Source organism: Elephas maximus, chromosome 3, assembly GCF_024166365.1.
Source record: "Elephas maximus indicus isolate mEleMax1 chromosome 3, mEleMax1 primary haplotype, whole genome shotgun sequence".
Classification (NCBI taxonomy): Eukaryota; Metazoa; Chordata; class Mammalia; order Proboscidea; family Elephantidae; genus Elephas; species Elephas maximus.
Window position 1 is genome coordinate 31,757,361 of NC_064821.1, and position 27,471 is coordinate 31,784,831.

Sequence of the window (27,471 nt, forward strand, 5' to 3'; positions counted from 1 at the left end):
GCCTCCCCACTCAGACGAGTAAGTCAGGGAAGGGTGACATCTCTTTATTGGTTCAGTCTATGCCTGGTCCAGCGGCGGCCCCAGGCCTGGGGTCTCTGTGCAGTCGGTGGGGACAGCATCAGTGGCAGGCCCGGAGGTCAGGGGGCTGTGGGAATAGCAGCACTGGTCCCCGTGTTGACAAGTACCCTGGTGGGAGGGTGGTGGGTGTGAGCCCTGGCCCAGAACTGGGTAGGCTCCCCTGGGTTCCACTCCTACATGGGAAGCTCACTCCCAAGTGCCAGCCGTATCTCACTTCTCCCAGTGCCGTCTGCATCTTGGCCCTGCCCTGTGGCCTGCAGCTGCCTGGGGAAACTCATGTGCCCTGAGCTGGCAGGAAGCGGGGAGGCTCACCTCCTTGAACCTCTTGCAGGGAAATGTCTTAAGCTGAGCAGCCCGCTGGGCCGGGTCCTCAGTTGGCTCCTTCCGCTTATTCTGGAGCAGCCTACGCCTTTCCTCCATGGCACCACCTGCCGCCTTGGCCCTGAGCAGGGAGATGGGTGCTGGGACCCAGCTGGTCTTTGCCCACCCCGCTTGGCTGAGCCCCCGCCAACACTCCACTCACCCTGGCCGGGCACGTGGCCGGGGGCCCCAGTTGGCCTCGGGGTTGGCCTGGAAGCGCTTGAGTCCTCGCTGGCGGGAGCTGGGGTTGGCATCTTCCCGGATGGTGAAGTTGGCCTGCAGACTGTGGGGGGGAGGTGGGAAACACAAGGGGCAGGGGCCATCAAATGTGCAGCGCCAGCTCCTGGGGCCTGCCCACTTTGGTGCAGCATGTACGTGCCTTGTAAAGACTGTGTCTACCCATGTGTCCAAATTCTTTCATTCACTTAATAAACATTTACTGAGTGCCTACTGTGTGCCTATGTTGTTCTTGGTGCAGTGAACAAAAGGGATAAAAACCCTTGTGCTTTGTGAAGCTGACATTCTAGTGTGGGAGACAGACAGGCAAGAGGGTAAATCAGAAAAAAGCAAATGATGTTGTGTGTTAGGGAGTGAGATGGGTGTTCTGGGGAAAATGGAGCAGGGTAAAGGGAATGGGGAGACTGGGGAAGGGATGTAATGTTGGATGGGGGGCAGAGAGGGCCTCACTGAGAAGAGATGTGTGCAGAGACCTAAAGGCGGTGAGGCAGGAGCATAGGGGGATCTGGGGTGGGGTGCTCCAGGCAGAGGGCACAGCCAGTGCAAAGGCCCAGAGGCTGGACTACACCTGATGTGTTTGAGTAAGGAGGCTCATGTGGCTGGAACCTAGTGAGCAAGGGAGGGAAGGGGAAGAGGTGAGGGAAGGGAGGGCTTGGGACAGATCGTGCAGGACCTGGGGGCTGCAAGGAGGACTTGAGCTTTAACCCCAAGTGAGGTGGGAGCCAAGGAACCCTGGTGGCACAGTGGTTAAATACTCAGCTGCTAACAGAGAGGCTGGCGATTTGAACCCACCAGCTGCTGCATGGCAGAAAGGTGTGGCAGTCTGCTTCCATAAAGAATGCGGCCTTGGAAATCCTATAAGGCAGCTATTCTGTCCTATAGGGTCGCTGTGAGTCAGAATCAACTCAAGGGGAACAGGTTTGGGTATTTTGGTTTTTTAGGTGGGAGCCATAGAGGATTCTGAGCAGAGGAGGGACGTGCCCTGACTCAGGTGTTCACTGGCCCCATGTGGCTGCTGTGGGGGGTGAGGGCAGGAGCCAGTGACCAAGAAGGAGGGGACTGTACTGGTCCAGGTGGGGGTGGAGAGGAGAGGGGGATGGCTTCTGGATTGCATTCGAACATCGAGCCTGTGTCTATGTGGGGAAGCGTCTGTGCCTGAACATGCGTGTTTTTCCTAAGCCTGTGGGTTCACATGTCTGTGCCCACGCCTGCGTGTCCGTACCTGGGCTCCACACTGAGAATGCGGAATGCTGGGCTGGTCTCTGACAGCCGCTCCCGTTTCACTGGACACTCCTTCTCCTGGGCAGCAGAGGTCAGGGGTCAGGGGACACTGGGCCAGGAGGGGCCTCAGGCACCCATCTCCTGCCCTTTCCCTCGAGTCAGGCGGCCCTCACCCAGCAGCGCATGATGTCCCAGAGAGCTGAGGCGGGGGCGTCGGTTTTCACAGCGTTCTTACAGGCGTGGGAGAGAGAAACCCTGAAGCCAGCATGGAGGAGGGCTGACCTGGGGAGGGAAGGGCCGTGAGGGGGGCTGTGAGCTGCCTGTGTGGGTATGAGCTGGGCTGCATGGTTTGCATGGCTGCACTGCTCCCCATGACCACATGGACCCCCACTGCCAGGGACTGTAATAGCAAGACTTTCCAGGTGGTGAGGGTGCTACACCCTGTTCTAAGCACTTTGCGTGCACCGGAAGCCCTGGCTTGAGTTGAGCTTTATCTCCATGTGGCCCCTGAGGCAGGAGAGCCCGATGTGCTCAGGGCACCAGCGGGGGCCTTACCGCAGCTGCAGGAGGCTGGGCGTGTTGCAGTGGATGGTGCTGCTCAGCTGGTCCAGCGTGTAGTAGAGAGGCACGTCCAGGAGCTCCTGCAGGGGGATAGGTAGGCATGGGGTGGACATGCAGGGGACAAGCACAGGTGGAGCCCCCCAATCACAGCCTGGCCCCCACCTCAGTGATGACACTCAGGACCCCACGGATCCGCTCGGAGGTATGGAAGCGGCCGGGGTTGGCGCTCACAGCCTCCAGGACGCGGCCCACGAAGTCCAGGTCATGGATGGGCTCTGCCCACATGGGACCGCCAAGCTGTGGACATGCGGGTGTCAGATGGGTAGGGCTGTGCTCCAGCGTCCCTGTGCCCACTCTGCCTCCCCTGGCCTGGTCCCACCTGGTGTCTCTGCCCACAGTGCTCACACTCGGGCGCCACAGGGGGACCGCAGGCTGCAGAGAACTTGACCCTGCAGGAAGAAGGGCAATCAGTGGGTGGTAACCCAGGAAGTTGCCTTCCTTCCCAGCTGACCCTTGCTCACCGGCTCTCGGAGGCTCCTGATGCTCTGCCAAGGCGCTGAAGGTGGAAGGCCCCACAGCCCACACACTGGAACACCAGGGCCTGCTTGCTGAGGGCAAGGGAGGGTGGCTTAAGTTCTAGGCCCAGCGCGCCCCCACACCCCAACTCCTCCCTAAGGCTGGCTCAGATCCCTTCAGACTCTACAGTGCAGGACTGTGTCCCCCCATTCCCCTGGGGCAGGACCATATTCCCCATCCCCCCAGGGCAGGACCATGTCCCCCATTCCCCCGGGGCAGGACTACATCCCCCAATCCCTCAGGGCAGGACCATTTCCTCCCTTTCTCCCAGGGCAGGACCATGTCCCTCATACCCCAAGAGCAGGAACGTGTCCCCCCACTCCCCAAGTCAGGGTCCTGTCTCTTCCCTCAATCCATCCTGCTGCACCCCTAACCCAGCCCAACCTGGCTGAGGCCTTGACCTTCGCCTGGCCAGTGAAGACGCGGACAAATACTCGCACGTAGAAGTCGGCACTGATGCTGAGCAAAGGTACCACGAAGCGCTGGTAGCAGTTGGCCCGGAGGTCCAGGCTGTGCAGTACAATCCTCAGGGCCTGGTGGCCAGGGGATGGGCATTAGCACCTTGCCCCTGCCCTTCCCCCTAGCTGAAAAGCAGCTCACAGTACAGGCTGGGGCTGGCTCCTTGGGTTCCAGTCCCGCCCCTGTCACATCCTGGCTGTGTGACCTTCAGCAAGTGAGCTCTGCCTCTCTGTGCCTCAGTTAGCTCATCGCCAGAGTTCAGCAGCCCGTCTCTCAGAGCACTGCTGGGGCATTAAGCGAGTGAAGGAATGCACAGACCCAGCCGAAGATCTGATAAGCATAGATGTCAGTACTCCTTGGGGTGGGCTGTGGCCAAGGACCTGAGTCCCGGCCACCATGGGCTCTGTGGGCAGGAAGTGTGGGGACACTGGGTGCAGCAGAACCACTAGAGCCTTCTCTCACCAGGAGCCGCTGTGAGGCTCCGACAAGGAGAAGGAGGAAGCATTTGCCAGAGCGCTCTGATGACAGAGCCCTTAAGGAACAAGGACAAGAGTGCCTCCTGCCCCTGCTTTCTCGAATCCCCATAACCATCATCACACTCATTTTACAGAATCAAAAACTGAGGCCCAGAGAGAAGTCACTTGTTGCCTAAAGATATCAGCAAAGCTAGGCTTTGAAGCTAGATCTGGAAAAACTGCCTTACAAAAGACGATTTTGAAAAGTTTTTAAAATTCACAATACTAGAAAGAATAATGGAACTACCCACTCTGACCCTGGGCAAAGCCAGTGCCCTGCAATGACCGAGATGGACAGCCCATGCTCTGAGCAACTCTGCCAGTTAGAGAGGAGCTTGTCACTCACACTCGGGCATGAATCTGGCCCTGGCTGCCTGGGGTGGGAGGGTGGCCCTGGCGTGGAGGGCTCACCATCTCGTGGCAGGCCCGGCTCTTGAGGGCCATCGCCCCGTACTTGCTGTAGCATGTTTCCCCGCTGTTTCCTGCTAGCACCGCCATGTCTGTGCAGGTCACACACAGCAACCCTGCAGACAGGAGTGGGCAGTGAGGACCCTCCAAACAGCCCAAGCCCTGCTTCTCGTGGTATCAGCCCCGGCCTTACCTCCTTCACTCACAGCCTGCACTGCGGCATCCAGGAACGGGGTGGGGCTCCCATAGGGGTCCAGGTCGATGACATCAAAGCGTTCTGACACCCTCTGGTGCTGGTACATCAGCATCCTGGGTGTGAGAGGGCCAGGCCTTCAGTGCAGGGCCGGTCCCCTCCCCTACATGTGTCATCTCAGACAGCTGAGTGGTTTTGGCCTAGACTCAGGCCCAGCTACCTGGGTTCAAGTCCTGGCTTGACCATTTACTAACTGCACAGCTTTGCCTCCTTGGGCCTCAGTCTACCCATCTATACCAATGATAATAATAGTTAACGTTGACACAGCACTGACATGCTCAGCACTGTTTCAAGCAGTTTATAGAAGTATTACTCATTCGATTCTCCAAACAACTTCATGGACTGGGAACTACTGTGGCTCCCTTTGCCACTTTCTCAATGCAGCCTACCTACCCTGACCACACTGCTTAAAATTGTAAGCCCTTCTGCTGGCTGCCTTCATCTCCTTCCCCTCTATTTTTTCCATAGTACGTTTCACTTCCAGTTTACTCTATGATTTATAGGGTCGACAGGAGTCGGAATTGACTCAACGGTAAAGGGTTGCTTTTGTTTCAGTTTTTTTTTCCTTATTTGCACATTTGTTTTGTTATCATCTGTTTCCAGTTAGACTCTATTGGGGTCAGAACAGTTGTTCTGTAAAGGGTCAGATAGTAAACATTTCAGGCTTTGTAGACACATAGTCTCTACTCCGTATTCTTTTTTTTTTTTAGCTTTTTAAAAATGTAAAAAGCATTCATAGGTCAAAGATCATGCAAAACCAGGCTGCAGTTTGCCAACCCCTTCCTTAGAACAAAAACACCAAGTCAGGGATTTTGTTTTGTTTACTGATGCATTCTGCTGCAAAGAATGGTGCCTGCCACATACTGGCACTCTATACACACCAGCTTCATTTGAATAACAATAAAAGAAGTACAAAAGGTTAAGTCTAAAACAGAGATGACAATGGTACTTATCTTTGGACAGAGTTAAGACTATATAAGAATTTTCTATCATTTAATCATCATGGTAGCGGCTGTAAAACCATTGTGTTCATTTTACAGATTAGACAACTGAGGCTCAAAGAGGCTAAGTCATTTGCCCAAGGTCACATAGCCAGAATATGAGAGCCAGGATGTGACATCAGGAAGCCTGGCTCCAGAGCCCATTTTCTGGACACTAGGCTTTTCTGCCCCATACCTACCGGGCATCTGCCCGGCTGGGCTGTACAAGGTGGGCCACATCGTTGAGCTGCACATTGCGGCGTATGAGGTCCACAGCTCGGGAGGAGGCGTCATTGGCGATCACAGATTGAAGCCCAGGCACTTCTTGGGCAAAGCGAATGGAACGCAAGCCTGAGGCTGCCAGGCCCTCCAGCACCCGTAGGCCTTCCTGTTGGGGTATACGGGTAACCTCACTCACATCCATACCTCTGTTTTCTGCTGAGCTCCTAGGAGTCTTCCCCTGCCCCCCACCTCATTTAGATCTCCTACTTCAGGAGCCCTCTTCCCTCCATCACCCACTGAACTCCAGGGTTCCCACTGCCTGTGCTCAGGCCCCACCTCACAGAGCTCCCTCACGGATGCTGTTCGAGGCTGGTCTCCTGGGGCCAGGTTTTCCCCCTCTTTCAGTTCAGCCTTGTCCTCCTCTTGCTCTGACAGGTCCACGACCAACTTTTGCACGTCCTTCTCACCTGGCACCTTGACTGCAGCCATCCAGAAGCATGATTCAAACGATATCAAAGTCCCCTCTGAGAAATCTCCCCTAACTCTTCAGAAAACAGAAGGCTCATGGAGGAAAATCTTCCCCAAACCCCCTGGGGAAAAGCTGATGGAGCAGAGTCCAGGGCCTGCTATGTGGCTGGCACCTTCTGGGGATGGGAAATGCGGTTGTGAGGCAGGGAGAGCTTTGTGTAATCCCCACCCACCAGGAGCTTGGACCCCGACTCACTGTGAATTCCTTTGGTTTGAAGCTGAATGCGAGCAAACTCGGTGATCACAGCACATCTGACAGGACACGGAAGATCAGTTCACACCTCTTTCGCCTCACCGACCCACAGCCTCCTGCCCTCAGCCAGGCTGACCCCTGACCCCCTGCTCACGTCAGGTCCCGGTTGAACTCCTGAACCGGGTTGTAGAAGACTTCGTTGGCACTGGGGAAAGCGATCTTGGCGGCCCCTTCGGTGATTGTAATCTCCTGGGCCTCAGGTGGGCGCTCTTCTCCGCTGTTCCCGGTGCCGTTCTCCATCGCGTCCGGATTCGGCGGCTCTTGGGGCTGCCCCTCCATACTGCGGGCTCTACAGAGACTGCGGGAGGAGCGATGGGTGAGGCTTAGCCACAGAAGGATCCTTGCGCGGGACATCCGCGGGCGTCTCTGTCCGTCACTCCTGATTGGGGAGTAGAAGAGTGGGGGATCGACAGAGGATCAGAGAGGGCTACGTTCTGGGCCAGGGGTGGCCTAGACATCTGAAAGTGAAGGCTAAGAAGACCTTGCGGCCTCGGGACGCTGACACCTCCCCCTTCTTCCGGGGACCAGCCGGAAGCCCTCGGAGCGGACTTGTCCCCGGTCTGGATACCTCCCCGTGCCGCGTAGGCCCTCTTTACCTTTTCTCCGGAAACCAAGAAGGAGATAGGTCTCGGTGCACGTTTCCTAAATTAGGACCTGGGCGCCGCCATGTTGGCACAGTAGGCGGGTGGATCATGTGACCAGTTCAGCCAATCAGCGATGCTAAGTACGGTAGGCGACCGGGATCAAAATGTACAGTGGGAATGATGCGCGCTGAATGTGCTGTACAAGTGGATTTAATAACAGCAGATCCCCTGGGAGGGAAGCATGCCACCAAACCCGTTTCACACATGAGAAAGTTGAAGCTCAGAAAAGGGGCGGTAAGCGAAAAATCCAACACCTATTAATCCTCTACTTTGTGTCGGATGCTGTATACACATTGTTTCAGAGCACCCTCCAGCGTAACAGGAATAACTTGAGGCTCTGGAATCAGACTTACTGAATTTGAACCCCAGTCCTACCACATGCTCTGGGCAAGTTATTTAAATTCTCTGGGCCTCACTTTCCTTACCTTTACAATAGGGATCCTAACTTCCAAGATAGAGCAAAGATTAAACGACAGAATGCTTGGAAAGTGTTCAAGGCAGCTCCCCTGAGGAGGTGCTAAATGGTATATGAACGCAGGAAAACAGTGTTTGGCCAACTGGGTTCCAGTCCAGTTTTGCTGCTGGCTACTTGATCTTAACCCTCTCTGTGCTTCAGTTACTCCATTTACAAAATGGGCAGAACTTTTTAACGTTTGTCATTGAGTTGCGGTGAAAAATAAACCAGTTTAGTGCAGGTAAAATGCGCAGAACGGAACCTGGCGTCTTGAAAACGTCGTAGGAACGTTAGCTTTTATTGCCGCTTCCTGAGCCTAGGTTTGAAGTCAGGTACCCACCACCGCTTTGTTACTGAATCATCTTGAGCAAATTCTTTTATCTCTCTTCTAGAAAGCTGTGCGTGCCTGTGTGTGCGTGTGATAATTTCTATTTAAAAAATGTTTCTGTGAAGCTTAAGCAAAGTCGTTCTCATAAAGAACCTAAAACAGTGCCTGGCTCAGTAAATAGCAGCCCTCGTTGTTTTCGTTTTATAAGAAACTGAGGTTCGGAGAGACAAAGCGACTGCCCCAAGGTCGCGGGGCTAGAAAGTGGCGGGGTCGGGATTCGAACTCGTGAGCAAAGTCGAGTTACTGGAGGGGATCCCGAGGGACAGAGGGAGGAGCCCGAGCCGGGAGGAAGGGGGTGCGCTCGACGCTCTGCTGGCCGCGCCTGGGGGCGGGACGTGGGGGCGGTGTGCAGGCGGGGCCGCGGCCGCTCCTCCCCCGGCCGGGCTGCGGCGGCGCGCGGCCTGCGCTCGCTCGGCGCTCGGCTGGGGCGGCCTGGCCCACAATGAATGGCCGCCGCGGCTGCCGCTGCTGCTGAGGCGGAGGCCGCGGAGGCCGCGGAGGCGGAGGCCGAGGCCCCGGCGGAGGGGGGCGCGCCCCGGGCCCAGGCCGGCCCCAGCCGCCGCTGCTGAGTCCGCCGGGAGCCCCCGGAGCGCGGCCGCGGCGCAGGTGAGGGGGCCCACCTCAGGCCCCGGGGCGACCGGAGGGCGTCCCAAGGCTGAGGGCAGAGGGCTGAGGGGCTTCCTCCTCGGAAGGAGGAGCTGAGCCCGCAGCTTTCCCGGTGCCCGGGCCAGCGAGTGCGGAGAGGCCTGGCCACCGCGGGCGGCCTTGAGCGTCCAGCCTGGGCCAGGCCGGGCCGCGGGGCCTGGGGGCGGCAGAATCTGACCCGGACCCCCTTCTCCAGGCAAGGAGGGTGGGCGAGGCCGGGCTGGGGCAGGTGCCGGGAAGAACTTGGAGGGCCTGAGGAGAAAAACTGATGAGGCGCCCGGGGAGGCCGGAGGGGAAAGAGGAGTCGGGCACTGGGCCGGCCGAGCGGGGGGAGAGGGGAGAGCGGCGCGGCCGGAGGGAAACGGCCCGGGGCGGGGGGGGGGGGCGGTGTCGGGGCGGGGCCGGGCTTGCAGGTACGGTCCGGGCGCTGAGGAGGTGGGTCAAGTTACAGGCCTGGGGGCGGCCAAGGAAGTGGGACAGGGTGGGTGTGGGCGGAGTTAGTTCGGGTGGGGGAGGATAGGAGATCCCGGAGATGTTTGCAGGGGTCACATGAGGTCAGAGCTCAGAGAGGTGGGGCAGAGGCTAGATCTGGGGGAGATCAGGTAGGGTGACCGAGTACTGTAGGAACCTGGGGAGTGGAGGGAGGCAGAGACTTTGGGCCTGGATGGTGGGAGTGTGGGAATGGGTCGGGAAAGACATTTTGATCAGAAGGCACATGCTAAGGTGTGGCCACTCTCGGGTGTTAGCTCAAAGCCGAACCTGGGGAGGGCTCTTCTTTCCCACATCCCATCCCTGAAGCCTGAGTTCTCGTCCTACCCCTTGGGCAGGCCTCTACTGGCTGTTTCGAGGCACCGGCCAGCCTGGTGGGTGTTTGTGTGGGCAGCTCGGGAAATAGCCTGGAACACCTAGCTCAGGCATCTTGTTTATCACGGAGGTGGGCATCACCCACCCCATATAGCTGCAGGAAGGCAGCCCAGTAGACATGGGTATTTTAGGGTCCTGGATTCTATCCCCACTTTTTGTGACCAGAGCCTTAAAGCTCAAGTCTAGGGGACGGGACCTAGAGCCCTTTTCAAGGGCTCCCAGGCACCAGCGCCCTGAACCTGAGTTCTGTGTGTTCTTTTACTAGAGGTGAAGAATTGGGGAGCGGAGCAAATACAGCCCCGTTGTGTCTTAGAAACTTCTGACAGAGTGAAGGCAGGTCAGAGAGAAGGGGATCAAATCAGGTACCCACACTCCAACCCAGCCTCTTGAGTTACCCAGAGTGCTGCCTCTGGGGTACTCATCCTGGACTAGGCCCTGTGCTGAGCTTGCTGGTCTATTGGGTTAGCTCACTGATTGCTCACCACCAGCTGAGCTCAGGCCTTCTCCATAGGATAGACGAGGAAGTAGAAACTCAGGAGATGGTGTAGCAAATCACACAGCTAGATGGGGCAGAGCTGGAGTGACTCTTGGCCCCACCCCCTAGCCCCCCACAATCCCCGAGTTGGCCTTCTAGGGGCATACCTGGAGGAGCATCGCTTTCTTCTGGATGCCCAGGTGGGGATTCTCTCAGATCCCTCTTTCCTGGCCTTTCTTCCTGTGCAGGGAGGGGTAAGGTCAGTATACTTGTGGACGGACTGAGTCTTCCTGGTGTCTCTGGGTGCTGAGGCCTGGCCGTATCTTCCCTCCATTCCTCTCTGGGAACCAGGAGGTCAAGGCTATGGGCAGCAGTGGGAGGCAGTTAGGAAGATGAGCCCTGGCTTCAGAGCTGGAGTTTGCTTGCCTGTGCAGACTGTCTTTTCCCTGCTTTGGTCCTCAGACTGCCCACCTTGAGTTCCCTTCTCTCTGGGCTAATTGCAAGGCTGTTACCAGGGTGTCCTCAGAAAGTTGATTTGGGATCCTCAGCACCCTGAGGCAGGAGCCACAAACTGCTGGGTCAAGTGGCATCAGCCACATCTTCTGGGTTTAATGACAGGTTGTCACCTCATTCTTCCTCAGTGTCCCTATAGTTCCCACCACTCCCCCCCCACCACACACACACCTGTCCCTGTCTGTCCCCCCTCTCTGGCTGTATGGGAGGGGTAGGAACTTGACCAGCATCCCCAGGTAAGGAGGCCTTCCTCCCTGCCTCGTTGGGCCAGGCTTTCTGCTGGGGCTGCTCCATACAGACTGGGGCCTTATCTGGGCTCTGTTTTGGAGAATGAGGACAGGGGTGGTTACTATCTAGTAACACATCTGAAATATACAGTGTCAGCAGGAGCCACAGGGGCACGAGACTAGTGGGAATTGGCCTCAAACTAGGGCGGTTCGCAGAGAAGAGGGCAGGCTAAGCAGGGCCCTGGACCAGGCAAACACAGAAGGTGGGCCTGAGCCTATATCTATGGAGCTGGAGAAGTGAGAACGTAGAATGGGCAGTGCACAGGGTGCCATACAAAGCGAGCAAGAGTGAAAGTAAACAGACAATTGGAACCATTTTATTTCACAGCTGGGTTGTCTGCTCCCTGCTAGGGATTTGCTCTCAAGCGACTTTTAGTCTATGAAGGTGACCAATGTCAGACAGACAACATAATTTCGGATATTCTTACATTTATGAAGGAAGTGGAACAGGGTGAAATGATAGTGAGTAACGGGGCGGGGGGGGGGGGAGGCGGTGGAGAGATTTAGATTAGTTGGTTTGACTGGGGAGGAGCTGTGAGCTGATATCTCAACATGAAATCCGGCCTGGGGATGGGGCAGGGAGGGGAGTAGGTTCTAGAAAGAAGAGGTAGCACGTTCAAAGCCTTTACTGAACATGTGCTAGGCTCCTGCTAAATGCTCTAGACATCTTGAGGGAAGGAGTGAGGGATGACCCCATTGTGGAGAAGACGGAGACCCTAGTGCCATTTGCAGGAAGGAACTGCCTTGTTTCAGGGTCTCTTGGGCCTCTCCACTGCCTCCAGAGTAAAGTTCAAACTCTTTGGCCTACATCCAGGACCTTTTAAAATCTGATCTCCTGTCCAGGCAGTGGGGACCCCCTCAGGTTCTTGAGCAGAGCTGTGAGAAGATTAGAGTTTTGATCAGTTGTACAGGAGGGACTGGCCTGGAGCATGGGGCCTGGAGAGGAGGGAGTGTGGGGTTGGTGCAGAGAGCTTTGTCTCAAGTTTACCAGTGCCATTACCAGAGCCCCAGATGGAGAAAGGGAGCCTGCCAGACTCCGATGGGCATGCTGTGGGTGAGGGGATGGTGACCTGGGATGGTGAGCCATCAGGCGTGAAAACACAGGAGATACTAGGCGCTGGTCTCTATTCCTTCTCTTGGGTCCTCTCTGTCCCTCATCTCCCCCCTTCTCCTTCCTGGATGCTGGGCTGCTCCAGGCACTTTACACACTTTAACTTGTTTAAGCCCACAGCCACCCAAAGAGCTAGTTCCTGCCTGTTAGCACCATTTGATACACAGGGAAACTGAGGCACTCTAGTCCTTCCTTCTCGCAGGCCCTGCTTCCCCCACCCCCAGACGCCTGCAGTGGTGCTTGTACTGCCTTCCAGCTACCTCTGGGTCCAGTCCACTGCCTCCTTCATCGGGCCCTCTGTGCCTGCCTCCTATGAGCCCCCATCCCTTTAGCTGAGACTGCCTTTCTCTTCCTCTGGAGAACCCCAGGTCCACCTCTCTGAGCCACGGAGGCCCTGAGTGGCACTTTCCCTTTGCTTCCAGGCAGTGGGGACAGTGTGAGTTGCTGCAGGTGATGGGCAGAGGTTGTACTCAGTATGTGGTTGTGATTGTCGTCACATGCTGCCTCCCCCGTGAAAGTCTCCAAGGCCCTAGAGGCTCGGGGTCTTCTGTGAGTGGCAGGACTTGGACTACATGGGGTTTTCTGAGTTAAACAGAGGCAGGTAAGGATGAGCAAACAGGATGTAGTGGAGGAGGTCAAGTTCTGTGGTCTGCTGCCACCCTGCTTAGCCATGAGTCCTCTGGGCAATGTACTTGACCTCTGTGAGCCTCAGTTTCCTCGTCTGATAAGTGGGGATACCTGCACTGCAGCTGTTCTTACCCGGGGGCAATTCTGCCGCCTCGGGGAACATTGGGCAATGTCTGGAGACGTTTTTGGTTGTCACAACTTGGAAAGGGAGGATACTATTGGCATCTGGTGGGTCACAGCCGGAGATGCTGCTAGACATCCTGCAGTGCCCAGGACAGCCCCCGTGTCAGCAGTGCCGCAGTCCAGAGCCCACTGTGGTTAGCGTGATTAACTTGAGAGGTCCAAGAGTGTGCTGTTGGGTATCGTGAGCATGAACTGAGAGGTTGTCTCCAGGATGTGACTGGACCGTGATGGCCCTGGCCAGCCCGTAGTGAGTCCTTCCTCTTAGGCTCGTGGGGCCCTGGCTGAGGTGAGCATGATCTACCCACGTTTAATCCTTGCAACAGCCTTGGGAGCTGGGTGCTGTCATTAAAACCAAACCAAACTCGCTGCCATAGAGTCTATTCTGACTCATAACGACTCTGTAGGACAAAGTAGAACTGCCCCATAGGGTTCCCAAGACTATAGTCTTTATGGGAGCAGGCTGCCACATCTTTGCCCCACGGATCAGCTGGTGGGTTTGAACGGCAGACCTTTTGGTCAGCAGCCTAATGCTTTAACCACTGCATCGGCCCCATTTTAAAGATTGATGTCAGGAGTGCCATGTGCACTGCTAGAGTTAAAATGTTTTTTTGGGCATATAGAAGGGGAGCATAGTTCTAAGGGGAAAGCTTTGTAAAAGATTTGAGCCTTGTAAAACGGGTTCAAACTCCCTATCCTGGCCGCCTCTTCTCATCAGACCCTACCCTCCAGCCTCACCAGTCTCCTTTGTGTGACTGTCACCTCAGGGCCTTTCACTTGCCGCCCCCCACCCTGCCTTTGCTGCTGCTACCTGTCCTTCAGGACAGAACTTACAGGTGGAGTGGAGTGGCATATAACTAATGGGAAAGGTGGTCAGGGGCCAGTCATGGTGCTGCTGGCTCTTTGGGAGGGGAAGATGCTTCAGGCGGTGAAGGCCAGATTGCCAGGACTGAGAGGAGCCTGTGGGAGGAAGGGAGGGAGAGGCAGCAGGTGTAGACTGCTCCTTTCTGGAGTTGGTGTTGGGAGGAGGAAGGGCTAGAGAAGAGCTGAGAGGGGGGCCTGGGTGGAGGGAGAATGCCTCCCACAAGGCCAAAGGGAGGAGAGGAGAGCCGGGGGGCGGGGGAGGCCCAGGCAGGTAGCAGACCCTATTCTGGGAGAAGACAAGGCGTTGGCCAGTCCTGGGTGCCAGTCCTGCTCTGGCTTCTGTGAGCACCAGTTTTGCCATGTGTGAAATGAGACTGCTCACACAGCAGGCCAGCCTCACACTGCTGACATGAGGAGCAGAAGAGGACGTGCTGGGTTCAGAAGGCTTGTGGCCTGGGCCTCACACTCTTCATAAAATGGCAGTGAGACTGGTTTCTAACTCAGAAACTGTCTTGAGGAGTAAGTGGAGAAGCCCTATCTGCGCCCTGGCACATAGTAGATCTGGTGTGAACATGAATGCCTGTTATTGAGCCATTTACCTGCCGTGATTTCAGAGAAGAAAACAAATTCAGTGTGCACATGCTTAAAAAAAAAAAAACGTGGTCCAGCAGTAAGCCCCATGGGCCATGGAGTCAGATCCGTATAGTCAGACATCACTTTGTTCTTCAGTAGCAAAAAGTTTCCTAAGCTGCCATCAAATTTGGCCCCTTCAGAGGGTCAGAATGGCGCTGTGCCAGGCAGGCTCCCCAACATCCTGGGGGTGTGCCAACTCCCTCCCCTCTGGTCTCCCTGACCTACTTCCTGTGCCAGGATGGGGCCACCTCCTGCTGAGCTGGTTGCAGAATGGTGGGACTCTAGGGCTCTGCCCCTCAGTTACACTTGGAGTTGATGGTTTCCCCTAACTGCTGTACATGTGAATGGATGTCATGCAGCTTCATTGGCAAGTCAGCTGGAAACCAGAGACTCCTTGCCAGGCACAAACCTTTCCCCTCAGCCTCCGTTGGGGGGGAATTCTGAGATCTCTTCCCAAAGAGGTAGTTTTACTCCCACAAATCACCCTGCCTGCCCTCTTCCCGCAGACGGCTGCTACTCCAGGAGCTTCCGTTTTGAGCAGAGTTGGAAGCCGGAACTGGGAATCCGAAGTTCGGCTGCGTTTAGCCGGCAGTCTGACCCCGGTGCAGGCTCCCACCCTTAGCGGCTACTCCCACTCCAGCTAACACCTCTGCCTGGGCACAGCTTTTGCTTCCAAGTCCCACTCCTGCTTTCTTAATACTTGTGTGGAAAAAATAAGTGAGTTAGAATCGGAAGTAATGACCTCATTATCTAAACCAATCTGCAGTCACTCCGCGAACAGTTGAGCACCTACTGTGTGCCTGGCGCTGTCCTGGCGGATGGAGGGGTTCAGCAGTGAACAAGTTAGGCAAAAAAGGAAATACATAGTAAATATGTGGTTTGTTACCAGTTGCTGTGGCAACCCCCATGTTTGTCAGAGTAGAACTGCTCCACAGGGTTTTCAGTGGCTGTTTTTTGAAAGTAGATCACCAGGCCTTTCTTTCAGGGTGCCTCTGGGTGAACTCATACCTCTGACCTTTTGGTTAGCAGAGGAGTGTACTACCCAGGGCCTCCGTATTGTTTGCCAGATAGTGATTAGTGCTGAGGAGGAAGAGTAAAGCACAGGAAAGGAACCTACAGAGCTGGAGGGGTGGGACTTTGTCTATGGAAATTTGAGATAGGTGGGAAGAGCATTCTAGGCCTCAGGACTGAGAGGAGGCAGGGCGGAGGCAGGGCGCATACAGCTTTGTAAGGACCTGGCAGGACCCTGGCAGTACTAGGGAACGAGGTGTTGTGAAGTGATTTTGAAGGAGTTGAGGGTGATTCCAAGGATCTTGACCTGAGCAAGGGAGGCTGAAAGCCATGGCCAGGTTTGGGGAGGATGAGGGCTTGGTTTGGGATGTGTTGAGTTGGGACTGCTATTAAACACCCAGTGGAGATGTCTGGGGGCATGAGTCTTGCATTGGAGTCAGGTGGTGATTCAAGCCCTGACACTGAGCTAGCTCATCCGTAGGTGACCACGGACGGAAGAAGGGGGCCAAGGCCTCAGCCAGGTGCCGGCTCTGGCTTTCCTTTACTTTGTGGAAGGGCCCTGCCCACCCCAGGCCTCATTGGCTCCATCCCCTGGATCTGGGCCCCCATGCCACCCCCTGTGTCACTGGATGAGATCACATGCCTTGTGGGCTCTTGGCCCTCCAGCCCCACATGGCTTACAGCATGTTGATCCCGTTTGATGTGGGCTCCCTTCTGGACTGTGAGCTCCAGAGGCAGGACTGGTCTGTCGCAGCTGGCCTGTGCTCCAGGTCACTTCCTGCCACAGGCAGCACTTGGTAAATATTTGTCCAGTGCTGTTGGGAGGTCATGGAAACAGGGTGGCGGGCCCTCAGGTGTCTCTCCCTGAGACCTGCCCCTGTCAGGAGCCAGGACTAGAGAACCTGGAGGGCTCCTTGTGCCATGTGGGGTTGGGGCTGCCCTCCAGGGGCCTTTGGAACCCCAGAATATGGGCAGGCTGACATACCAGGCTTTGAGCAGAGATGATTCGAACATGGTTTTCTGCCCTTGAGTTTATATTCAAGTAGGACTTGGTATTCTTAGAGAGAAGTGTAAGGGCACAGGGTAGGGATGCCACAGGGGGACTGAGGGGAGGGGAGGGCACTCCAGGGAGGGTGCACAGCACAGGCAGAGGCCTAGGCCCCAGACCCATGTCACTGCCACTCCCCACAGCAGTTGAAGGAGTACCAGAGCACACTTGGTTGAGGGCTTTGCCAGGCCTGGTGTGCTACAAAGGCCCCAGGATTGGGGAAGCCCTAGCATGGCTCTCTGTGATTTCCTGAGGCTACTCACTACAGCCCCAGGCCCTCCACAGCCTTGCCTACCTGCTTCTTACCAGGTTCCCACCCTCCCTGCAGATACTGACAACCTGTAGGAACTGGAGAGAACAGCAGTTGGGTCCCTGCAGCTTATGACCCGGCCCCACTCCCCAGGAATGGCACAGAAAGGCCTGCCTCCTTAGCACTCATTGCTATTCAAAGGCTAATTGAAGGCTTCGAGCCCTGGGGTGCTGTGCTGAGCATCAAGGCTCAGGGTTCATGGGGAACGGGAGGACGGACAGGTTGGCTCTTGCCTTGGGAGGGGCCTGTGATGGGGTGAAGATGGGATTTGCTTTCCCACCTGTAAAGTGGGGCAGTTAGAGTGCCCAGCAGGCTGCCTCGAAAGGTCGCACAGCCCCGAAGCCCCGTGTCCTCTCCACACAGCCTTGGTCGCTGTCCTACACTGTTCTTTTCCTCAAGCTGCCCCAGCCGAAACGTGAGTCCTTTGTCCTTGCCTGCGGGCTTTGTGCCTTCTGTGAACTACCTGTGCTGTTCTTTGACACGTGTAAAAATATTTATTAAGCATCTCCGTCTGTTCTGAGCAGCTCATCTTGAACAAAGCTGGCCACAAGGCCTGCCTCGTGGAGCTGACAGGATCCTTGGAGGAATAGCCATGCACAGCAACTGTTAAGTAGCACCTGGCTCCTGCGGCTGCAGGTGTCTGTGTGGACGGGTCTGCTCGGTGGGCTGCATACGCCACCCACTCACCACCCTTCCTGCGCCCTCCTCCCCACAAAGAACTGCCCCTCTTGTAGTGTTTCCCATCCTGGAGACCGACATCCTTTCTCACTCCCAGTGGGCAGTCTGGGGCTGGCCAGAGAGAAGCCAGGTCCTGGTGTTCACAGGGCCCTCCCTAAGGAGCCCCTCAAGTGTGTACTCACCTGGCTGCCACCTCCCCAGGCCCTGCTGCCACCTCCTCAGGCCCTGCTGCCACCTCCCCAGGCCCATCCTGACACCTTTCTCTGTGGTCCTTCCTCACCGCACTGCCTTCCAGGTAACGCTGGCTTCCTTTCGGACCCTGGACCATGCCTGGCCCCTTCTTGTGCACGAGCATTATTCCTTCCATCCCCCTCATTGCCTCACTGCCTTCTGCCTGTCCTTTGAGGTCACCAAGGTTGGCCCCAGTACACTCACCCCAACTGTAATTAAATACTCCTAGGTCTCCCCCTACTAGATAGTAAGCCCTAGGTGGGTGCAGGCCATCTTGTTCACAGCTGTCTTCAGCGCATTGCACAGAAGAGGAGGCAGTCCATCAGTGTGTGTTGGGTGAATGAGTCCCTATTTTACAGGTGAATAAACTGAGATACAGAGAGGTGAGGGGCTATCATGGAAACCCAAGTCGCAGGGATTGTTCTGCCTCCACCATGTGCCTGTTCTGCCTTTGTCTTCCTCCTTGGAGGGAGAGTCTGCTTAGCCGGTGCCTGAAGCACCCTCCCTTGGCTACCTTGGCTTGGGCCCCAGAAACTGGAGCAGTTCCAATTTGCAGCCTGGGGAGGTGGGTTGGGACTCCTGGAGCGGGGCTCTGTGGGCTCTGTCCTTTGCCCTCACTTGGAGCCTCAGTTTCCCCTATCTCCTCATGCAGAAGGCCAATTGGTGGCCTGTCCAGGACAGAGTTTGGGCCCCTCAGAGGAGGGCTGTGATGCCTTCTAACTGGGGCCTCCTGGTCTCTGCCTACCCCCTCTGGTTGTCCTGAGTTGTTATTGGTTGTGGTGACAGGGATTATGACGATGAGGGAGACAACAGTGTGAGAAGTCCCAGTGGCCAGACAGGCCTTGATTTGGGATCTTGTCCCTACCACTTACTCCCATATGACCTTGGGGCAGCCCTTAATTTCTACATGCTTCAGTTGTCCCAGCTGAGAATTGGAGTAATGAAACCATCCCCACAGGCTGTGAAGAGTGCTTGGTGAACTCATACTGTGCAGTCTGGCTCTTGAATTGGCCTGGGTGCTGGAGGGACAGTGCCTGTGGCTGCCACGGTGTCTTTTGGCTCCCTCATTGTAAGTGCAGGTTGAGTTTGAAGAATCAGGTTGGCCTTGTTAGACTAAACTTCCAAAGGGAGAAGCAGAGAATTGGAGCTCCAGGCCCCACAAGTAGATTTACACTGCTCCAAAGCACACCTCGGAAACCATCTCAGGACCCGTGGCCGCATCCCCATGCCTGGCAGGGAGGCAACTCAGAAGGGACTTGTTAATGAGTGAAAAATGTGCGAAATGCACACACACTAACCTAGGGAGTAAGGGAAGAACGAGCTGTTCCTGCCCCAGGACCTTTGCACCCACTCTAACTCCTTTCTCCTCTTCCTTCTTACCTGGCTCACTCTGAGCTGTCGCGACTTGGGCCTCTTACTCAGGAGGTGTTCTCAAGTCCACCCTGCCCAGTCCAGACCACTGCCCCCTGTGCACCCTGTAGAATTGCAGAGGATGGTCATTTTGTGGAGGCCACTTTTAAAAGCACAGTTTTCCTTCAGAGTCCTTTATGATGGCCCCAGAGCGTGGGACCCATTCTTCCTCCCGAGGCATACAGTGGAGAAGTCCACAATGCCAGAGGCACCCAGCCCCTTCCGCAGGAGGTCCCCTTCCCCACGTATCAGGGTAAGGGGTGGCTCCTTGGGCAAGGTGACAGGCAGTTTTTAAAATTCCTATTCATCCCACCCTCAGCACTTTTGGATTAACTTGCATAAATTAAATGTGTGAGATGATTCCACACATTTTATTTATTTTTAACTATTAAGTGTTTTTATAAACAGACAATATATTCACCAGGTTCCAAATTCAAAGCGTATATGTGACAAGTCTCCCCAGTCCTATCCAGAGCCAGCTAGTTTAGCAGCTTTGTATATACCCAGTGCTCACTGCTGTTGAGTCAGTTTCGACTGATAGCGACTCTATAGGACAGAGTAGAACTGGCCCGTGGGGTTTCCAAGGCTGTAATCTCTACGGAAGTAGACTGCCACATCTTTCTCCTGTAGAGCAGCTGTTGGGTTCAAATGGCTGACCTTTTGGTTATCAGCTGAGTGCTTAACCACTGCACCACCAGTGTTGATGGCAACGTGTTTTCAGTCATTTAGCAAACAGTGATTGAGGTTGTTAGGTGCCGCTGAGTTGGTTCCGACTCATAGCAACCCCATGCACAACAGAACAAAACACTGCCCAGTCCTGCACCATAATCATTGGTTGTGCTTGAGTCCATTGCTGACTGTGCCCCTGTGTCAATTCATCTCATCGAGGGTCTCCCTCTTTTTCGCTGACCCTCTGCTTTACTGAGATATAATTCACAGATCCAACAGTTCACCCATTTAAAGTGTACTGTTGTGCATCCGTCACCAAGTCATTTGAAAAAACTCACAACCCCAAAAAGAAGCCCTGCTCTCCTTGGCCATGGCTGACCCTCCCTGCAGTCCCTGGCAACGACTAACCTGCTTTCTCTATGGATTTACCTATCCTGGATATCTTGTGTAAATGGGATCGTGCACCATGTATGTTTTGTGACTGACTTCTTTCACTGAGCATAACGTCGTAGAGGTCCGTACATGTTGTGGCAGGTATCAGTACTTAACGCCTTTTTATGGCCGACTAATGCTCCGTTGTATGACTGGACCACATTTGGTTTATGCATTCATCAGTTGATGGGATTTGGGTTGTTTCCACTTTTTTGCTATTGTAAATAACGCTATGAATATCTGTGTACAATTTTTTTGCGTGGACATGTGGTTTTGCTCTTCTGGATATACACCTAGCAGGGGAACTGCTGGGTCACATGGTAGTTCTATTTTTAACTTTGAGGAACTGGCAAACGGTTTTCCACAGTGGCCACACTGTTTTGTATTCCTGCCAGCAGGGTATGAGGATTCCAGTTTCTTCACATCCTTTCCGACACTTGTTATCTGACCTTTTCGTTCTAGCCATCCTAGGGGCTGTGAAGTGTATCACATTGTGGATTGGATTGGCATTTCCCTCATGACTGGAGATGCTGACCATCTTTTTGTGTAATTACAGGGTTTCTTGAGTAGTCAGTCATTTGAGGAGCCCTGGCAGTGCAGTGGTTAAGCTCTCAGCTGCTAACCTGAAATAAGTCAGCAGTTCAGACCCATGGGAGAAAGATATGGCGGTCTGCTTCCGTAAAGATTACAACTTTGGAAACCCTGTGGGACAGTTTTACTCTGTCCAATAGTCTGTCCAATAGGGTCGCTATGAGTCAGACTCAACTCAGTGGCAGTGTGTTTTCAGTCATTCAGCAAACGGTGACTGAGGGTCATGTGTGGATGCAGTGGTGAACAGGCCGATGACCCTGCCCTCCTGGGGTTTCCAGCCTGTGCTCTCTAGAGAGCCTGTCCGCACTTTGTGCTAGCAACAGTTAACACTTACATGGCGCTCACTCTGCCCTAGCTTCCCTTCTGAGGTCTACCACAGAATATTCAGGCAGACAAGAGTGTGCCTTGGCTCTCTTGGCCTGCAAAAGCACAGTCTGTGGGTGCCTGGTCTGGACTGGCTGAGCATATTAATAACCAGTGACTAATTACTATCGTGTCAGTTCCAAGTCATCGCAGCCCCAAGTGTGTCAGAGTAGAACTGTGCTCCATAGGGTTTTCAATAATTGATTTTTTGGAAATAGATCACCAGGCCTTTCTTCTGAGGCACCTCTGGTTAGACTCCAACTGCCAGCCTTTTGGTGACCAGCTGAACATGTTAACTGTTTGCATTTCACATATAATATGTTATAAAGGGCAGCTCATACCAGGATGTAAGGGTTGGCTCCGTGCGCTTTATACAGCCCCGTTGAGTTCCCCCATGTGGATCCTGCTGTGGGCCTATTGTCACCCTTCAGCAAGTGAGGTCTTTTCGAGCTGGGCTGAGTCTGCACATTGCTGTCCGGTAGGCTGGACTCCACCAGCATCCACCCACTGACCTGTCTCTCTGTCTTCCTTCTGACCCCCGTGCAGCAGCCGCCATGGCCCAGACCCTGCAGATGGAGATTCCCAACTTCGGCAACAGCATCCTGGAGTGCCTCAACGAGCAGCGGCTGCAGGGCCTGTACTGTGACGTGTCAGTCGTGGTCAAGGGCCACGCCTTCAAGGCCCACCGGGCAGTGCTGGCTGCCAGCAGCTCCTACTTCCGGGACCTGTTCAACAGCAGCCGGAGCGCCGTGGTGGAGCTGCCCGCAGCTGTGCAGCCCCAGTCCTTCCAGCAGATCCTCAGCTTCTGTTACACAGGCCGACTCAGCATGAACGTGGGCGACCAGTTCCTGCTCATGTACACGGCCGGCTTCCTGCAGATCCAGGAGATCATGGAGAAGGGCACCGAGTTCTTCCTCAAGGTGAGCTCCCCCAGCTGCGACTCACAGGGCTTGCACGCTGAGGAGGCCCCGTCGTCCGAGCCCCAGAGCCCCGTGGCGCAGACATCGAGCTGGCCGGCCTGCAGCACCCCGCTGCCCCTCGTGTCGAGGGTGAAGACGGAGCAACAGGAGTTGGACTCGGTGCAGTGCACGCCGGTTGCCAAGCGGCTGTGGGACAGCGGCCAGAAGGAGGCTGGGGGCGGCGGCAATGGCAGCCGCAAAATGGCCAAGTTCTCCACGCCGGACCTGGCTGCCAACCGGCCACCGCATCCCCCGCCACCCCAGCAGGCCCCGGTGGTGGCATCAGCCCAGCCGGCTGGGGTGGCCGTAGCAGTGGCGGCGGGGAGTGGGCAGGCAGCCGGTGGAGTGGTGGCAGCTGGGGGCATGGTAAGCGGGCCCAGCACGTCGGAGCGGACCAGCCCTGGCACCTCGAGTGCCTACACCAGCGACAGCCCTGGCTCTTACCACAATGAGGAGGACGAGGAGGAGGACGCGGGCGAGGAGGGCACAGATGAGCAGTACCGGCAAATTTGCAACATGTACACCATGTACAGCATGATGAATGTCGGCCAGGCAGGTGAGGTGCCAGCCAGCCCAGCCCAGCTTTGTCCCCGCACCCTCTGCCCTGACACCCACACCGCCTGCCTCTCTCCCTAGCTGAGAAGGTGGAGGCTCTCCCTGAGCAGGTGGCCCGTGAGTACCGGAATCGTATCCGGGTGCGGCAAGACCTGGCATCCCTTCCTGCTGAGCTCATCAACCAGATTGGCAACCGCTGCCACCCGAAGCTGTACGATGAGGGTGACCCCTCTGAGAAGCTGGAGCTGGTGACAGGTGGGCCTGGCACACTGTGTCACCCCTACCCCGGGGCTTCGGCCCCCACTGAGTAGAATGGCATGTGGATGGTGATCAGGAGCCAGATTCAGCCCAGCTGCCTGGCCTCAAATCCCTGCCACATATTGGTTGTGGCCTGGGGCAGTTGACACCCCTTAGCACCTTGGTTTCCTCATCTGATAGCAGGTACAGTTCTTACAGGGTTGTTGGTGAGTGTGTTGATGGACGTAAAAGACTGGGAGCCCATTGGGAGCCGATGTAAGTACAAGCTGTTCTTGTGTGGCCATGTGGGGATAAATCGGCTCCTTCGTAGGCTGTCTTTGAGGATTTAGTGCCACCGTGGTTCATAATTGACCTTTACAGTCAGCCGGCCTGGGTGCTGCTCCCACTGAACGTCTCTGCTGCCCCCTTCCTGGGGCTGATTGGGGCACGGGGGTTGTGCAGGTGACAGCTGTGCATATGAAGCATGTGTCGGGGGCTGACACCTGGCTAGTCCTGGTGCATGGCAGGTGCCATATAGATGGTGACACCACCATTTCAGTTTTCTCTGGAGCCTGCCCTGCCCACCCTCTGTGGGCGGGAGAAGATCCCAGAGCCCAAGAAGAGTGTCTCTGGAGTTCAGAGAAGTGGGGAACTGTAGGGTGGGAGTCAGTGTATGAGGAGGTGGAGGTTTGGGGCGCTGGGCCATCCATGGGTTTTCCCCTCTCCAGGTACCAATGTGTATATCACAAGGGCACAGCTCATGAACTGCCATGTCAGCGCAGGCACGCGGCACAAGGTCCTGCTGCGGCGGCTCCTGGCCTCCTTCTTTGACCGGTGAGGCCCTTCAGAGCTGGGGTGAGGGGGTGGGGTTGCCCGGTGGCCCCTCCTGAGGATTCCCCCCACCACAGGGAACACTGACCCCCACCCCCCTGCTGTGCCCACTGCCCCCAGGAACACGCTGGCGAACAGCTGTGGCACTGGGATCCGCTCTTCCACCAACGACCCCACCCGCAAGCCCCTGGACAGCCGCGTCCTCCACGCTGTCAAGTGTGAGTATGCCACTTGGGAAGGGGGCCTGGGGCAGATGTCTTTCTCCCTGGTTTGGCCCTGAAACCCTGGTGGTGTAGTGGTTAAGTGCTATGGCTGCTAAGCAAAGGGTTGGCAGTTCGAATCCGTCAGGTGCTCCTTGGAAACTCTATGGGGCGGTTGTGCTCTGTCCTATAGGGTCGCTATGAGTCAGAATCGACTCGACGGCACTGGGTTTGGTTTTTCTTGGTTTGGTGGGTGGGGGCTTTCTGGAGCTGGTTGTTGAGAAGGAGTTGAGGCTGAGTCTAGGCTTGTTGGGAAGAGGGCTGTGACTAGTTAAGAGATTTCTACAGAGGGACCCAGGGTAAGCCAGGAAGGGTCTCGAACTCAAGATGGTCAAATTCAGGAAGCAGCCTTGCAGACAAAGTGGCGGCCACTGGCCACACCATGCAAGCCAGCTGTTGGTATGAAAGGACACTAGGCCAGCCCACCGCAACCCCATGTCCCACGTGCTACACTCAGTCAGGAGTGGGTCAGGCCTGATGTGACTTAGAGCGCCTATCTGCCACGGGGAGCGGGGAGGCCAGGGCCACAGCCGAGCCACTCCCCCCGCCCTGCCCACACAGACTACTGCCAGAACTTTGCCCCCAACTTCAAGGAGAGCGAGATGAATGCCATTGCAGCTGATATGTGCACCAATGCCCGCCGCGTTGTACGCAAGAGCTGGATCCCCAAGGTTAAGCCTCTCACGGCTGAGGGCGACGTCTACACGACCTTCATCAGCGACACAGGCAAGATAGAGCCGGACATGATGGGAGTGGAGCATGGCTTCGAGACAGCCAGCCATGATGGTGACGCCGGCCCCTCGGCCGAGGCCCTGCAGTAACCCAAGCGGACCCTCCCCACGGAGCCATCACATTCCCCCTCCCATCACACCCACCCACCGTCCTGGTCACGAGCTACTGTCTGCCCCTCGCCAGGACCCACAGGGGTGCTGCATGCTCCCAGCCCCTCTACCTCCCTGTCCTCCCTCCCCCTGGTCCCCAAACCCAGCATCTCCCACCCGAGCGGGGCTGGGAGAGGATGGCAGGTGGTGTGCGATTTGCCTTGCCTTTTTTAACACACACTCGTGCACGGTCGGGGAGCACTCTCTCCCTCTCTCCTAACCCCTAAAAATTGTCCCAACTCAACAGGCCAGGTATGGAGAGGGGCCGGCCTGGGCAGCTTGGGAAGGCCCCTCTTCTAGACCCTGGGCCCCCTGGCGGAAGCTTTCTCAGCCTCTGCCCCTCACTGTGGCCCTTTTGGACTCAGAGGGCCCCGGGTTCTCAGGACCCCTCTCGCCACATCTTCCCAGTGCTTCCACGTTTCCAAAAGCGCCTTCCTGTTTCCCTCGTCTGTCCCTGTGCCTAGGGGCCGGGGTAGGCGAGGCCATGGGGACTGCCCATTTTTCAGCTGAGGAAACTGAGGCTCAGAGAAATCCCATGACTGGCCTAAAGTGGCAGGCGGTAGTGGGCCCAGTGCCCTTCCTCCCACGAGACGCTCAGTCTCTTTTGCCCCCATCAGTCCCCTGGGTCTTGAAAGAGGCAGCTCCTGAGTGAGGAGACTCTTGGGGGCAGACAGGGGGTCTCTGAGGATAGGACGAGAGATTTCCAGGGCTCATAGAGAGAGTGTGTGTGTGTGTGTGTGTGCGCGCGTGCGTGCATGTGTGTATGCGTGTAGAAATTTTGCTTTTAAAAAATATGAAGATATAAAAGGCAGTAGGACCAGGGTTGAACCAAGGGGAGCAGGGCTGGGGGCTGCTGCCCCTCCCTCCATTTTCCCCCATCCCACCCCCAGCCCCCTCCCCCTGTACATACTTTTTAAAACATTTTCTTAGCTAATGAAATATTGAAGTATAAGATTCCTTTTATTTTTCAAACCAACAAAACTGTGTCTGATGTTCCCCCTTTGGTCCCTTGGGGCCGTGGCAGGCAGGATGGGGGCTAGAGGAGACAGGTGTGTATGCGTGTGTGTGCGTGCCTGTGAGTGTGGTGTGAGTTTCTGTGGCGGGCCCCGGCCCAGAGCTGCCTGGACTCTTGGGGGCCTGACCGGTTCCCCTTTACCCCCATGCTTCCCCCCACACACAGGGCTACAGTTTAAGGGTGCCCCTGGCCTTGGCTGGTTGGCTGAGCCTTGTCCCTAGGGACCAGGGCAGGGCAAGGCCACTTCCATTGTTGGCATTTGTTTGAAGAATCTCTTACCATTCCTTTCCTTTTTTTTTCTCGCCAAGAGCGAGGGTGTTTTGAGTTTTACATGTGAACACGGAGTGTTCTTTTTTTACTCCATTCCCCCACATTCGAGTCATTTCACAATTCCACTTTGTTTCTAACCCTTGTCCTCACCACCTCTCCTCTCCCTCCCCAACTCTTACCTGCCCGTTGCTCTAAGTGGTCATTCATCCAGGGGCTGGAGGACGGCAGGAGGTGGGGTAGGGCTAGCCCCACAGGACCCTTTGGGGTCTCATTTGGAGGCAGGCCTCCCCCTGACCCAGCAGTCCCCATTAGCCTGCAGCATATCACTTCTAACATCTGCTTGTCGCATGGGAGGGGGTGTCGGTCAGGGGGGTCAGGGCCGCCTGGGGTCCTGGCATTGTTTCCTGGCCGAGCCCCCAGCACCTTAGCCCCCAGCCAGCCCCTGAGTGTGTGTGGAGGGGAACCGACACCCCAGCTAAAGCACAAGCACCTTAAATCACACCTCCCTGCCCATAGGTCCCGGCCCTGACACCCCCACCCAGCATTGATCCCAAAGCACAATATCCTGGTCACTTGGCAGTAGCAGTGCCCGGCTGGCTGAGGCCAGGGGGGCACGGGTGGGCCGGGGCTCCAGCCACCCCAGAAGGAAGCAGGAGTTCTCAGGCACTCCCCTCCTCCCAGGCCTTAGCAAGGGGCCAGCTCTCTGGGACTGGGGTATTCTCTTTCCCCACCCCATGTCCTGGGCAGACCTCTGCCCAGCCCCTCCTGCCGTTCCTTGGGTGGGGCTTGCCCCTGTAACTTCAGCACCCTACAGCATGGGGTTGGGTGGCAATCCCCTGGCTCCCGGGACTGTGTATTGTTTTGGGGAGAGGGGCCGGGCAGGGGTGCAGGGGAGGAAACTCCTCACCAGGAGAGCCAAAGACAGGGTTGTGCCTTACCCCAGGAGCCACCCCTGCACCTATCCCCACCTCCGGGCGGCCTGCTGCTTTCCTTCTTTTCCTCCCCTGCCCTGCTCTGAGCTGCATGGTCCCCACCCCAGGCAGCGGGGAAGAATATGAATGGAGAATCATCGACCAACAAGACTGTGGGGCTCCCTCCGCTTCCCCAACCGCCCACACCTCTTTCACGCAGGGCAGACCACCTGGCCTGTCTGTGTGAAGTGCCAACACCCTACCCCCCTAAGCCGAGTCCCACCTCCCTCCCCGGCCCCTAAGTGAGATTGCACATTAACTACTGTAAGGAGAGGAGTGGCACTGGGAAATGTGAACCATGAGAATATCAGTGATACTGATGAGGAGAATAAACTAAACGCCTTTGTAACAGCCCTGCCGCATGCTGCTTACTGGGGACCAGGTGAGGTGGGCTGGGAAGGGACACGCAGGGA

At 56.1% G+C, this 27,471-nt stretch overlaps 2 protein-coding genes across 7 annotated transcripts; one reads left to right on the top strand and one right to left on the bottom strand.

Moving 5' to 3' along the window:
• Positions 1 to 23: 23 nt before the first annotated feature.
• On the bottom strand, positions 24 to 7,330 carry TRMT1 (tRNA methyltransferase 1). 2 transcript variants are annotated; one of them, XM_049877068.1, is made up of 17 exons: positions 7,248 to 7,330; positions 6,746 to 7,030; positions 6,595 to 6,650; positions 6,207 to 6,349; positions 5,849 to 6,036; positions 4,609 to 4,724; positions 4,419 to 4,531; positions 3,418 to 3,566; positions 2,979 to 3,065; positions 2,837 to 2,906; positions 2,620 to 2,754; positions 2,452 to 2,537; positions 2,070 to 2,178; positions 1,898 to 1,974; positions 602 to 721; positions 391 to 520; positions 24 to 186 (listed from the first exon to the last, which is right to left on the bottom strand). In XM_049877068.1, exons 2-17 carry the CDS (start codon positions 7,003 to 7,005, stop codon positions 58 to 60), a joined length of 1,968 nt encoding a protein of 655 aa, XP_049733025.1. In that variant the 5' UTR covers positions 7,006 to 7,030; positions 7,248 to 7,330; the 3' UTR covers positions 24 to 57. The 2 variants fall into 2 exon arrangements, with proteins under 2 accessions (XP_049733025.1, XP_049733026.1); XM_049877069.1 differs by having other exon boundaries at positions 6,746 to 6,949; positions 7,248 to 7,323.
• An 89-nt stretch (positions 7,331 to 7,419) lies between these two features.
• On the top strand, positions 7,420 to 27,405 carry NACC1 (nucleus accumbens associated 1). Of its 5 annotated transcripts, none has more exons than XM_049877070.1 (6): positions 7,420 to 7,529; positions 21,626 to 22,594; positions 22,675 to 22,848; positions 23,559 to 23,664; positions 23,782 to 23,879; positions 24,483 to 27,405. In XM_049877070.1, the coding sequence occupies exons 1-6, from the start codon at positions 7,427 to 7,429 to the stop codon at positions 24,740 to 24,742; spliced, it is 1,710 nt and encodes a 569-aa protein (XP_049733027.1). In that variant the 5' UTR covers positions 7,420 to 7,426; the 3' UTR covers positions 24,743 to 27,405. The 5 variants fall into 5 exon arrangements, with proteins under 5 accessions (XP_049733027.1, XP_049733031.1, XP_049733030.1 ...); XM_049877073.1 differs by lacking the exon at positions 7,420 to 7,529 and adding an exon at positions 8,032 to 8,081; XM_049877071.1 differs by lacking the exon at positions 7,420 to 7,529 and adding an exon at positions 8,564 to 8,743.
• Positions 27,406 to 27,471: the final 66 nt, after the last annotated feature.